This window comes from Carcharodon carcharias, chromosome 21 (genome assembly GCF_017639515.1).
Source record: "Carcharodon carcharias isolate sCarCar2 chromosome 21, sCarCar2.pri, whole genome shotgun sequence".
NCBI classification, from domain to species: Eukaryota; Metazoa; Chordata; class Chondrichthyes; order Lamniformes; family Lamnidae; genus Carcharodon; species Carcharodon carcharias.
Genome location: NC_054487.1, coordinates 70,659,254 through 70,673,092, shown reverse-complemented (window position 1 = coordinate 70,673,092; position 13,839 = coordinate 70,659,254). Strand labels below are relative to the sequence as shown.

The 13,839-nt window shown below is 42.4% G+C and overlaps 1 protein-coding gene across 12 annotated transcripts in view; it reads left to right on the top strand.

Annotated features, from left to right (window-relative positions):
- Positions 1-433: 433 nt before the first annotated feature.
- Positions 434-13,839, top strand: part of mdm2 (MDM2 proto-oncogene) — a 53,473-nt gene continuing 40,067 nt past the window's right edge. For 9 of the 12 annotated variants that reach the window (XR_005946494.1, XR_005946493.1, XR_005946491.1 and 6 more), the window contains exons 1-5: positions 434-576; positions 1,236-1,357; positions 1,469-1,543; positions 6,634-6,767; positions 13,185-13,234. Coding sequence is in view for 8 of the 12 variants with exons in the window: in XM_041216297.1 (XP_041072231.1) it covers positions 1,280-1,357; positions 1,469-1,543; positions 6,634-6,767; positions 13,185-13,234 (337 nt within the window). In the remaining 4 variants the exon portion in view is untranslated. The other 3 variants (XM_041216293.1, XM_041216299.1, XM_041216300.1) reach the window with 3 other exon arrangements.

The following is a 13,839-nucleotide window of genomic DNA, read 5'->3' as shown; positions in this document are numbered from 1 at the left end:
CCGAGGCTTATAAAAGGGAATTGGATAAGCATCTGAAGAGGGAAAAATTTGCAGCACTATGGGAAAATGGCAGAGAGGGAAACTAGCTGAGTTGTTCTTGCAGAGAGACAGCACAGATACAACAGGCCAAATGGCCTCCCTTTGTGTTCCATGATGGGGTACGATTCCATATCTGTAGGCCGCCCACCAGTATCTTGCCCAAAGGGCCAAGATGTTATGCGTGAACTGTCGCTTAGCTTCGGCAAGTCACTCAGCCAGAGGGGGAATTACCACCAGAGCAAGAGCTGATTCTCCCATCCACGGTCATCAGAAGCGGTTAACCCTTGAGGTTCCTCTTCACGTAGGTACATCAAAGCTGGTGTAGAACACCCCCCTCCCCCTCCTCCCCCTCCTCCTCCTCCTCGCGAGCAGTTATCGCGAGACTTGGATTAGAGTATCGGTAGGATTCGAAATTGAAACCCTGCCAATTTTAAACCAGCGTCCTGGAACGTGTGGCCGTTGGCACCCGGTTTCCACGGTAACCGGGACTACATTCTTCCCCTCCCCCACCCCGGTTTATAAAGCTGCAAAGGAAAGGTAAAGTGTCCGTGCCGGTGTACCGGGGTGGGCGCGCGCGTCAAACTGAGCCCGAGGTCGCAGGGCCTCAGCGCTTTGTCTCCCCGACTGAACCAGGCCGGGGTGGGTGTGAACCTCCGCCCCGCCGACAGCGAACAGGGTTTGTGGCGTAAATCCAGGCCTGTGGCCTGCCCCACCTCTTGGTAGTAGGCCCGCTTCGTCAAATTCGAACGCGTGAAACCATAGGACCGGCCTGAGGTGGGGGGCGGGGGTAATCGTGCCCTCGCTCTCCTGGTATTTTTATTCCAGGAGTGGGGTGGGTGAAGGGGTTCAGTCCGAGTGAACTCCGTGCAAACCTGCTCGTTTAATTGCCCAACCCCCCCCCCCCCGGTGTCTCGGGACATGTCCGGGCACAGCTCCCGGTGATTCAGCCACCGCTCGGCTTGACGCAGCTGTTTGTGTTGGGTGGACGAGTCATGCTCAGACATGTCAAGACGGCGAAACCTCCTGCGAAGGGAGTCGCCCTGACTTGCCCTCCCCCCCCGTTCCTTCCGTCAGGTGGGGTTTAAAAGGGGAACCTCAATACATTCTCTACAGAAGTGGAGTTTGGCTAACACGGCGCCTTCTGTTTTAAAGCGAGTTGATTAGTATCTTTCCATCCCCCCCTTCCCCATTGAAAGATGTACAAGGGACGAATCTTGTCTTAAAAGGAATATTCGGAAATATGGCAACCAACGGATCGGCAACCTGCCTCGGCACTTCACAAGATGATCAAGTACTAAATGAAGATCAGGAAAGTCAGGTATGTTTTATTTTTGGACCAGTTGTGAATTATGGAGCTTTCTTAAATCTGTTTACTGCCTAAGAAAATGTTGATTCTTTTTTTTTCCCTCCCTTTTGCAAATGGTTTTAGGTGAAACCCAAGCCACTCTTACTTAAGCTGTTGCGCTTTGCAGGTGCGCAGAGTGAAACCTTCACTGTAAAGGAGGTTAGTCAACGGTTAAGCTGGTTTTTTTATTCTGTCAGCTGTATTGCTTGTATTTGTGTACAGTGGTTGCCGCTCCAAGTACCAGTCAGGGCTAGTACTCGGTGGATCGGGCAGTGAGCTCAAGACCACGCCAGAGAATTGATAATGTAATCCAGACTGACACTCAGTGAAGTGCTGAGCTGTTGGATGTTAAACCAATATCTACCCCCCTCAGTGGACGTTTTAAAAAAAAACTCAGATGGCACAATCTTTAAAGGAAAAGCATAGGAGTTCTCCCCAGTGTCCTGGTAATTATACAGTACGTTATTTCCCGTAACATGCTAAAACGCTCAAAGTGCTGGAAAAACTCAGCAGGTCTGACAGCATCTGTGGAGAGAGAGAGACAGAGTTAAAGTTTCGAGTATGTATGACTCTTCTTCAGAACTAAAGAGAAGTAAAAATATGGTGAAATATATATTTTTTAAGGGGTGGGGGGTGGGACAGATGATGGGGTGGGGGGTGCAAAGGAGAGATTGCAAAACATGTCATAAACAAAAGGTCCAAGAGGTGTTGATGGTGATACTGGCTAAAAGAGGTGCTAATGGTGACATTAAGAGTAGAAATCAGAATGAGCAAGTGGCCCTGGTGGGGTGGGGATGGGGACAGTGGGGGGAAAAAGATTGAAATAGGCTAAAAGGTGGGGATAGAGCAATGAATAAAAATGGAAATAAATTTTTAAAAATGTGTGAAATATATATAAAAATTAAAAAATATTTGAAAAAAGGGGGATCAAAAATGGGTGAGGATGGAGGAGAGTGTTCATGGTCTGAAGTTGTTGAACTCACATGTTAAGTCCAGGAGGCTGTAAAGTGCCTAATCAGGAGATGAGGTCCTGTTCCTCAAGTTTGGGTTGAGCTTCACTGGAACATTGTAGCATGCCAAGGACGGACATTTGGGCATGAGAGCAGGGCGGTCTGTTGAAATGACAAACGACAGGAAAATCTGGGTCATGCTTGCGGACAGACCAAAGGTGTTCCGCAAAGCGGTCACCCAGTCTGCATTTGGGCCCTCCAATGTAGAGGAGATTGCATTGGGAGCAGCGAATGCAGTAGACCAAATTGAGGGAGGTGCAAGTGAAGCGCTGCTTCCATAAGGACTCCATCCCATTCTCTCAGTTCCTTCGCCTCTGTCGCATTTGTTCCGATGATGCCACTTTCCAAAATAGTGCAGCTGACATGTCTTCCTTCTTCCTTAACCAAAGTTTCTCACCAACAGTGGTTGACAGGGCCCTCAACCGTGTCTGACCTATCTCCCGTGCATCTGCCCTCACACCTTCCTCTCCCTCTCAGAACCATGATACGGTCCACCTTGTTCTCACTTTTCACCCCACCAGCCTCTGCATTCAAAGGGTCATCCTCTGCCATTTCTGTCAACTCCAGCATGATGCCACCACCAAACACATCTTCCCTTTACTACCCCACCCCGAACATTCCGTAGGGACTGTTCCCTGTGGGACACCCTGGACCACTCCTTCATCACCCTCAGCGCTTCACTTGCACTTCCCTCAATTTGGTCTACTGCATTCATTGCTTCCAATGCAGTCGTCTCTACATTGGAGAGATGGTTGACCGCTTCGCGGAACAGTGTCGGTCTCTCCGCAAGCATGACCCAAACTTTCCTGTTGCTTGCCGTTTCAATACATCACCCTGCTCTCATGCCCACATGTCTGCACTTGGCCTGCTGCAATTTTCCAGTGAAGCTTAACACAACCTGGAGGAACAGCATCTCATCTTCCGTTTAGGCATTTTACAACCTCCTGGATTTAACACTTGAGTTCAACAACTTCAGACCATGAACACTCTCCTCCATCCTCACCCATTTTTGATCCTTTTTTTTTTCAAATGTTGATTTTTTAAATTTTTATATATTTTTCCCACATTATTTTTAAAAATTTATTTCCATTTTTATTCATTGCTCTATCCCCACCTTTTAGCCTATTTCCATCTTTTTTCCCACACTGTCCCCTTCTCCCACCCCCGTTAGGGCCATCTGTCACTTGCTCATTTTGCTGTCTATTCTTAATGTCACTTATCTCCTTTGGTCAGTATCAACACCCTTTTGACCTTTTGTTTATGACATCTTTTGCAATCTCTCCCTTGCCTCCACCTATCGCTGGCCTTCTATCCAGCTTCATCTGTCCCACCCTCCTCAAACAGTATATATTTCACCATATTTTTACTTCTCTTTAGTTCTGAAGAAGAGTCATAATACTCGAAACGTTAACTCTGTCTTTCTGTTCACAGATACTGTTAGACCTGCTGAGTTTTTCCAGCACTACTTGTTTTTGTGAACAGTTTTTGTGATGTTGGTTGAGGGAGGCTGGATCTTAGCAAAAATAGTTCATTCACTAATTAATATTTGCTGCAGCAGTCGGTACATACATACGAATTAGGAACAGGAGTTGGTCACTCAGCCCCTTGACCATGCTCTGCCATTCAATAAGATCATGGTTGATCAAATTTTAATCTCAACTCCATATTCCTGCCTACCCCTGATAACCTTTCGCCCCCTTGCTTATCAAGAATCTCTTTATCTCTGCCTTAAAAATATTCGAAGATCTATTTCCACTGCCTTTTGTGGAAGGGAGTTCCAAAGACTCTGTACCTGCTAAGAGACAAAATTTATCCTGTCTTAAATGAGCAGCCCCTTATTTTTAAACGGTGACCTTTAGTTCTAGGTTCCTTTAGACCATGAGTTTTTATTTTCTGCAATAATCTTTGATGTAGCACCTTATCAAGTGCCTTCGGTAATCCAAGGACAAAACATTCGCTGGATTCCCATTACCCTCAGCGCCTGTTACTACTTCAAAGAATCCAATGAATTGGTTAAACATGATTTCCCTTTCATGAAACCATGTTGACTCTGCCTGATTGCCTTGAATCAGGTAATTGATTCATTTAATTGAATCAATTCAATTATTCATTCATAAATAATGCTTATTAGTGCTTCTAAAATTTTTCCTACAACAGATGTTAAGTTAACTGGCCTGTAGTTTCCTGCTTTGTCTCTCAAACTTTTTCAGTAAAGAATTTACATTCTCTATTTTCCAATCTAATGGAACCTTTCCCGAATCTAGTGAATTTTGGAAAATTAAAACCAATACATCAACTATCTCACTAGCCACCTCTTTTAAGACCCAAGGATGAAGTCCATCACGATCTGGGGACTTTTCAGTCCACTGCTCCAACAGTTTGCTCCGTACCACTTGCCTGGTGATTGTATTTTTTTTTTGAGTTCTTCCCTCCCTTCCATTTCCTGACTTACAGCTATTTCTGGATGTAACTCCAATCCCCTGTAGGAAAGACCGATGCAAAATACCTGTTCAGTTCATCTGCCATCTCCTTTTCTTCCCTTATTAATTCCCGTGACTCACTTTCTTTATGACCAATGCTCACTTTTTAAATATTTTTAAATATCTATAGAAACTTTTACTACCTGTCTTTATATTACTAGCTATCTTTCTTTTGGACTCTTAATTTTTCCCTCCTTATCAATCTTCGTCTTTCTTTGCTGTTTTTTATATCCTGTCCAATCTTCTGACCTGCTGTCAATCTTTGCACAATCAAATGCTTTTTTTCAAGTTTGATACTATTTTTAACTTTTTTTGTTAACCACAGATGCTGGGTCCTCCCCTTGGAATTTTTCTTTCTCCTTAGAATGTATCCATTCTGTGTATTCAGAAATATGCCTTTAAATGTTTGCCACTGCATCTCTATTTACCTATCCATTAACCTAATTTGCCAGTTGACTTTAGCTACCTCTGCTTTCTTGCCCTCGTAATTGCCCTTCTTTAAGTTTAAAATACTAGTCTTAGACCCACTCTTCTCTTCCTTAAACTGAATGTAATATTCAGTCATATTATGATCATAGCTACCTAGGGGTGCCTTCACTATGAGGTCATTAATTAATCCTGTCTTGTTGTACCAGGTTTGGTATGGCCTGCTTTCTGGTTGGCTCCAGAACATGCTGTTCTAAGAAACTATCCCAAAAACAAACATTCTATGAATACCTCAACTAAGCTACCTTTACCCATTTAATTTTACCCAGTCTATATGTAGACTACAATTCCCCATGATGATCACGTACCTTTCTGATAAGTTCCCATTATTTTTTCTTTAATACACAAAATTCCTGTACACTACTCCCACAAGTGACTTCTTGCCTTTATCATTTCTCATCTCTGCCCAAACTGCCTCTTTATCCCAGTTTCCTAAACTTAGGTCATCTCTCCTTTTTGTGCTAATACCATAATTAATTAACAGAGCCACCCCTCCACCTTTTCCTAGCTTTCTGCCCTTCCTAAATGTCATGTACCCTTCTATATTTGGGTCCCAATCTATGTCATCCTGTAGCCATGGCTCTGGAATGGCTATCAGATCATACTCATTTATCTCTGTTTACAGCAACAGTTTATCTGTTTTGTTTCAAATGCCATGTGTATTCAGATACATAGCCTTTAGTTTGGTCCATTTTATTAACCTTATTAACCTCTAACCTTATCTGCAGGTTTGTTCTTGGATTTATGCTCTGTCCTTTCCTGTCATGGTCTGTTTATCAATTCCCATATAAATATCTTTCTCTCGCCTCGTCGCTACTCTTTGATTTACTACTACTCGTTGATTTACCACATCTTCCTAAATTTGATCCCTTGCTCGTGCTATTTAGTTTAAAATCCTCTCTACTTCCCTAGGCGGCACGCTAGAACACTGGTTCCTGCATGATTCAGGTGCAGACTATCCCAACAGTACAGATCCCACTTTTTCTGATATTGGTGCCAGTGCCCCATGAACCAGAACCCACTTTTCTCACTCCAGTCTTTGAGCCATGCATCCATCTCTTTCCTGTTCCAAAACCTGTGGAAGCATACTGTGGCTCTATTAATAAGTACAGGCCCCTGAGAAATGTCCAAGGCATTCTTTTACCTGTAGAAACACTTGTCTTTGTAATTGAGTCTTCTCATTAAAGAAGTTACTGTAATTTACCATTTACAAGTATTGTACTGTGTTCAAGTTTGGACTGAAAATTGATGTTTGTTTTATTTTTGTTGACAGGTAATGCACTACTTAGGACAATACATAATAACTAAGCAGTTGTATGATGAAAAACAGCAACATATAGTTCATTGTTCTGATGATCTGCTGAGTCACTTGTTTGGAGTGCAGAGCTTTTCAATTAAAGAGCCACGGTAAAGTAAATTTTGAAGACAAAAGTTTCAAAACATGCTGTAAATATATTGTATGAGGGTTGTCATTTAAACTGAGTTACGTTATCCACATTTGCAGATGACAGACTTGGGCACAGTAAGTTTTGTGAAGTAACAGTCATCTGATTGAGGTTTAAACTTGTATACGACTTAATGGTGCAGGTACGGGATTGCTGAAGGGGACATGATCTTAAAATTTGAGCTAGGCCATTTAAGCATGAAATCTGGAAGCTCTTCTCCACAGAACATTGTGGAAATGACAGAATTCTTCTACCCTTGCCCCAAAAGGAAAAATAAGGCTGTCAGTGTTGAGTCATTTGAAATTAAGACTGAACTGAAGAAAAGTTACGGTGCAAAAAGAGGCCATTCAGCCCATTGTGTCCGTGCCAGCCAAAAAGAGAAAAATGAAACTAGGCGCTCATTTTAATCTCACTTTCCAGCACCTGGTCTGTAGCCTTACAGGTTACAGCACTTCAGATGCAGATCCAGGTACCATGAGTTGAGTGTTCCAGCCTCAACCAATAACTTAGGCAATGAATTCCAGACACCAATCACCCTCTGGGTGAGAGTTTTTACCCATGTCCCCTCAAATCCTCTACCAATTACCTTATATCTATGGTCCCTGATAATTGACCCCTCGGCTAGAAGAAACAAGTCTTTCCTGTCTACCCTATCTAGGCCCCTCATAATTTTGTGTACCTCGATTAGGTCACCCCTTAGCCTCCTCCGTTCTAATGAAAACAACCCCAGCCTATTCCATCTCCCCATATAGCTGCAATTTTCAAGCCCTGGCAACATTCTTGTAAATCTCTGCACTGTCTCCAATTATGACCTTCCTGTGATGTGGTGACCAGAACTGTATACAAAATTCCAACTGTGGCCTAACCATTTTATATAGTTTCATCATGAAGTCCCTACTTTTGTATTCAATACCTCACCCAATAAAGGAAAGCATTCCATGTGCTTTCTTGACCACCTTGTCCACCTGTCCTGCCACCTTCAAGGACCTGTGGACATGCGCCCCAAAGTCTCTCACTTCCTCAACCCCTCTAAATAACTTCCTGATCATTGAGTATTCCCTTGCTTTGTTTTCCCTCCCCAAATGCATTACCTCGCACTTTTCCAGATTGAATTCCATTTGCCGCTCCTCCGCCCACTCAACCAAACCATTGATATCATTCTGGAGTCGACAATTATCCTCTTCACTGTCACCTGTCATCTGCAAATTTCCCAATCGTGCCTCCTGCATTTAAGTCTGAATCATTACTACATTACAACAAACTGCATGGGCCCGAACACTCAGCCCTGCAGAACACCACTGGAAACTGTCTTCCATTCGCAAAATCATCCATCGACCATTACCCTTTGTTTCCTGTCACTTGACCAAATTTTGGATCCAAACTGCCACCTTCCCCTGTATCTCGTGAAATCTCACTTTTCTGACCAGTGTGCCATTTGGGACCGTGTCAAATGCCTTACTGAAATCCATGTAGACAACATCTACTACACTACTCTCATCAATCTTCCTTGTTACTTCCTCAAAAAATTCTATTAAATTAGTAAGAGACGATCTTCCCCTAACACAACCATGCTGACTATCCCCGATCAATCCGTGCCTTTCTAAGTAACAGTTTATCCTGTGTCTCAGAATTGTTTCCAATAATTTGCCCACCACCAAAGTCAGACTGACTGGCCTGTAATTTTCTGGCTATAACCTTGCTCACTTTTTTAAATAACGGTAAAACGTTCGCAGACCTCCAATCCTCTGGGACCTTCTTGTATCTAGTAAGGATTGGAAAATGATCCTCAGAGCCCCCACTATTTCCTCCCTGCCTTCCTTTAACAGCCTGGGATACAATCCACCTGGCCCTGGTGATTTATCCACCTTCAAGGATGCCAGTTCCTCCAGTACTTCTCTCTCTCACTATGCTTATTGTATCTAATATTTCAAACTCCTCTTTAACTAGAATGTCTGCATTGTCTCTGCCTTCACTAAGGAGAGGGATAAAGTACAAATTGAGAACCTTGCCCACATCTTCTGCATCAACCCGCAGATTACCGTGTACATCTCTGATAGTCCCCCAAGTTTTACTTAGTTATTCTCTTGCTCTTAATGTACTAATAAAACATGTTAGGATTTTACCTGCCTATATTTTTTCATATCCCCTCTTTGCTTTCCTAACTTTTTTAACTTCAACCCTGTACTTTCTATACTCCCCTTGGCTTTCTACTGTGTCTGTCATAAGCTTTCTTTTTCTGCTTTTATCTTGGCCTATATGCTTTTGGATAACCAGGGGACTCTAGATTTGGCAGTGCTACCCTTTTTCTTTGTAGCGACATGTCTACACTGTACCTGTAGGATCTGCCTTTGAGTGCCTCCCATTGATTTGACAGTTTTTTTACTTCTAATACATGTATCCAGTCCACTTGCCAGCTGACCTCAGCTTTGTAAAATTTGTCTTCCCCCAACTTATAACTTCTACTCCTGTTCTATCTTTGTCCATTTCCATAATGATGCTAAATCTCACTCTCTTCAAAATGGGCCCCCATTGCTACTTCATCCACTTGCCCAGCCTCATTTCCTAAGTCTAAATCTAGAATTGTGCCTCCTCTCATTGGGCTTGTTACGTGCTGGCTAAAAGAGATCTCTTGAATGCAGTTCAAGAATTTTGCACCCTCTCTGCCCTGCACACTGTTCGTATCCCAATTGCTATTAGGGCAGTTGAAGTCCACAATGATTTTTTGCACTCAGAAATTTGTATACATGTTTGCTTTTCTAATTCCCTTCCACTGTTTGGGGGTCTATAGTACACTCCTCATAGTGTGGCTACCCCCTTTTTTATTTCAGAGCTCAACCCATATGGCCTCATTTGATGTTTCATTTCGTGTATCATCCCTCCTCACAGCTGTAATTGATTTTTTTAACCAATAATGCTCCACCCCCATCATTTTTATCCCTCTCCCTATCCTGCCTGAAAACTCTATATCCAGCGATCAATGAGCTACCATTTTTGCCCTTCCTTAAGCCAAGTTACCATTAAAGCGATGATATCATGCTGCCAGGATATCTGCTTTCAGGAAATCATCCCCTTCCCTACCTAAGTCATTGGTACCAATGTGGGCCATGACCTCTGGCCAATCAACTTCCCCCAGAAGAATATCCTGCATCCACTCCATGGCATCCTTGACCCTGGCACCAGGCAGGCAACATACCCATCTGGAGTCACGTCTATGCCCACAGAAATGCCTCTGTTTTACCTGTGCCTTCAGCTTGTTGGCTTTATTTACTGTGCTTCTTGCTTTTACATATATGCCTTTTAACACTGCCAAATCCCTCTGCTGTACACTTTTTTTTTCTAACCTGTGCTGCTTCTGTCTTTCAGAGTCATTAATTTTCCATCTCCTGTTCCCTGTTCTGAATTTGCCCTCGGGTTCCCATCCCCCAACACTAGCAAATCTCCCTGAAAATATATTCATCCCAGCCCTGTTCAGGTGTAGACTGTCCAGCTTGAAGTTCCCATCTTCCCCAGAACCGGTCCCAATGCCTCAGAAATCTGATGTCCTCCCTCGTACACCAGCTTTCCAGCCATGTGTTTATGCTCTCAATTCTCCTATTTATTTACTCACTTGTATGTAGGACAGGGAGTAACTCTGAGATTGCTGTTTTAGAGGGCCTGCTTTTCAATTTTCTTCCTAGCTCCCTAAAGTCTGCTTTCAGGACCTCATCCCTTTTCCTAGCTAAGTCCATTGGTACTAACGTGGACCATGACCTCTGGCTGATCATCCTTCCTCAGAAGAATATCCTGCAGCTGCTCCATGGCATCCTTGACCCTGGCACCAGGGAGGCAACATATCATCCTGGAGTCACGTCCACTGCCACAGAAATGCCTGTCTGGTCCCCTAATGAACTAATCCCCTATTACTATTGCTCTTCCTCTCTTCTTCCTCCCCTCCGTACAGCAGAGCTGCCTGTGGTGCCACAAACTTGGCTTTGACTGCACTCCTCTGAGGAACCAACACGCTCACCGGCATCCAAAATGGAAAACCGATTGGTGAGCAGGATCCCAGGGGTCTCTTGCACTACCTACCTAATTTTCTTGGACTGCCTGGCAGTCGCCCATTCTCTTTCTGCCTCCAGGCTCCTAAGGCTGCAGTGTGACCACCTCTCTGATCATGCTATCCACGTAGCTTTCAACTTCGTGGATGCACCACAGTGACTCCAGCCATTCAAACTCCAAAACCCGGAGCTCAAGGTTCTGCAGCTGGTGACATTTCTTGCATATGTGTCTAGGACACTGATAGTGTCTACGACTTCCCACATATTACAGGACATGCATTCCACACAACTGAGCTGTCCTGCCATGGCTTCAATTTACTTCCCTTGCGTTAATTTTATTTTACTTTGGTTTACTTATGCAACTTTACCTGACCTCGATTTAACTTTATTTCCCTATTGTTTGTGTTTCTTTCTTAAATATAAGTAGCCCCTTCTTTTAAAAAGAATGTGTTTTTCTAACTTACTTCTTAACAACAGTTTCTCACCAGCTAACCAACTAACTCATCAGTTCTGATGAAGAGTCATATGGACTCAAAACGTTAACTCTGTCTTCCCCTCCACAGATGCTGTCAGACCTGCTGAGTTTTTCCAGCAATTTTTGTTTTTGCTTTCAATGTTAGGTGCTGCTGACTGCCTGTTCCAGGGTCCTCCTCATTCTCTCCTCTTGCCTGTTTTGGAGGAGGGAAAAAAGTACTGTGGGGTGGGGTAGGGGCATGTGATGTGGGAGAGAAAGGCATATATGCCTTCAAAGACTTAAACATTTAAGCCTGGAAATAACAGTTGTGATAATACAAACACTGAATGAGATCGATGGATTTTCATTAGATAAGCATATGTTTAAATATGGATAAATAAAGTTGAGGTACAGATTAGCCTTGATCCAACTGTAAGGCAGACAGGTACAAAAGTGTTGAAAGGCCTACTCCTTTTCATTTAGTTTGAGTAACGCTTCACTATTTCCACCTGCTCTCTCCTCTGTCTGCATTGTGTCTCTGTCAGTGGTACTTTGAAATTGGTCATTAACTGTGCATTAATGGATCATTTTATCCATTGACTTTTTGCTCACAACCCACCTTAGTTTCTGGGCCCCCAGTGCCTTAACTTTAAAATTACATTTTAAATCTACTTTTGCAGCTGTTGCATGCATTGCTGCTTTAGAAATCTTCTTGTTTGAATTTTAAAATTTTGGACACTTGCCAACCAATCAGCGCACTCCTCTTATACAATATAAATATGTTGTTTCCCCTGACATTGGTATTTTCTTGCAAATTGTCCTGATGAGTGCAAGACGAAAAGCTTTGACAAAAATGTCCTTTTTTTCAGTGACACTCAAGTTTTGCACTACCAGATCTCTAAAAGAGATATTATTGCAATACAACACTCTGTATGAGTGTTGTAATCAATCTTATCTGTGATTAGTTGTTTAATGCCTGAAAGACTGGGTCAACTTTAACGGCTAATCTCAGTCCAATCTGTCAACAAGGAGTGAAATGATAACTGAATTAATATACAAATGAAATTTCATTTCATGAAAGCAGGAATATTCATTACATAAAAATCATAATTAAATCAAACCCACGCCACCATAGTCTTGTTGGTTTATGAACCCAATATGCTTTTATCAAATTCTTCTCTCTCTAATTTAGCAGCATTAATACATTTAATATAAACATAATTGCCCTCCAGTTAAAATAGAGAAGCAAAGATTTATCACAAAATGCATTCAACGTTTGTAAATAACAACTTGTTATTTCCAGGCTTAAATGTCCAAGTCTTTGAAGTCGTGTGTGCCTTTCCTTCCCACATCACATGCCCTATCTCCAGTACTTTTTGCCCTCCTCCAGGATAGGCATTCTCCCTACTGTTTCCCAGCTCTTGTTGCTTCACTTGAGGATAGGATGTGCTAAAGGCAAGAACTTGTCATCCACCATTTTTTTCCCCAAATTGGGAATTCTCTTCTTCAGTAAAGGGAAGGTAGACCACTCCCAGAATAAAACAGTAGCATCATGCAAGAGCTAAATTTGGTACCAGCAATCAGTTACTTTTTTACTTGTTCATGGATTGTGGGCATTGCTGGCATGGCCAGCATTTATTGCCAACCCCTTATTGCCTTTTGAGCTGATTTCATGAACTGTCGTTCTTGTGGTATAGGTACATGGAGAGTGCTCATACAGAGTGTTGTATTGCAATAATATCTCTTTTAGAGATCAGCTTCTTAAGAATATCATAGTGAAAAGTTAGATGGTCAGCTAGCTTTGTTGACTGATATATTGGGGTTATACAGTAGAATGTATAATTTTGGGCTGAACAACCTACAGAAACTGTACTTCTATATTTTATAGGACATTGTATGCCATGCTGTCAAAAAATTTGACATCTGTGAACCATGAAGGTATGTAGTTCTAATTGCATTAATATTTCTACATTAGCAACTTGATGTATTGTGTTACTTTTAAGGGAAAGTTTTGGGAGGGAAAATTCAGGAGGAAAAATCCAATTATGGACAAAAAAAACCAAATGTAAATACACCACTGAATTACTTTTTTTTATATAACTAATTGCACCTTAAATATTGAGCATTGTTTCTTGAAGTAGATATATGTGCTTTTAAGCCCAAGAATCATTGTGGTTGCATAGTATATTCAGGCACCAACGAGCTATGCATTCAGCTTCATGCTGCTCAGTTACTAATCCTGTATAGGTAGAGCAAATGATTTGTGCTTCCCTGAATTAAATGGGTTAGTGCCTACTTTACCCCGACTCCCAGCTGATGTAACACTGGACCAAAAAAAAAAGTAAGAAAATGAATGGGCAGAAGAAGGGGATATTGTCCCCTCAAAGTGCTATCTTTTTTAACAAATCCCTTTTGAAGATGCATTAGTTGTGTACCTTCAGCAGCTGGGATGCATCGTGAAGGATGTGCATAGCTGCCTTCAGCAACTTCTTTGATCACCTAGCAGATGATCGTTAGTGGTGATGTTGAATTCTCGGCTTCAA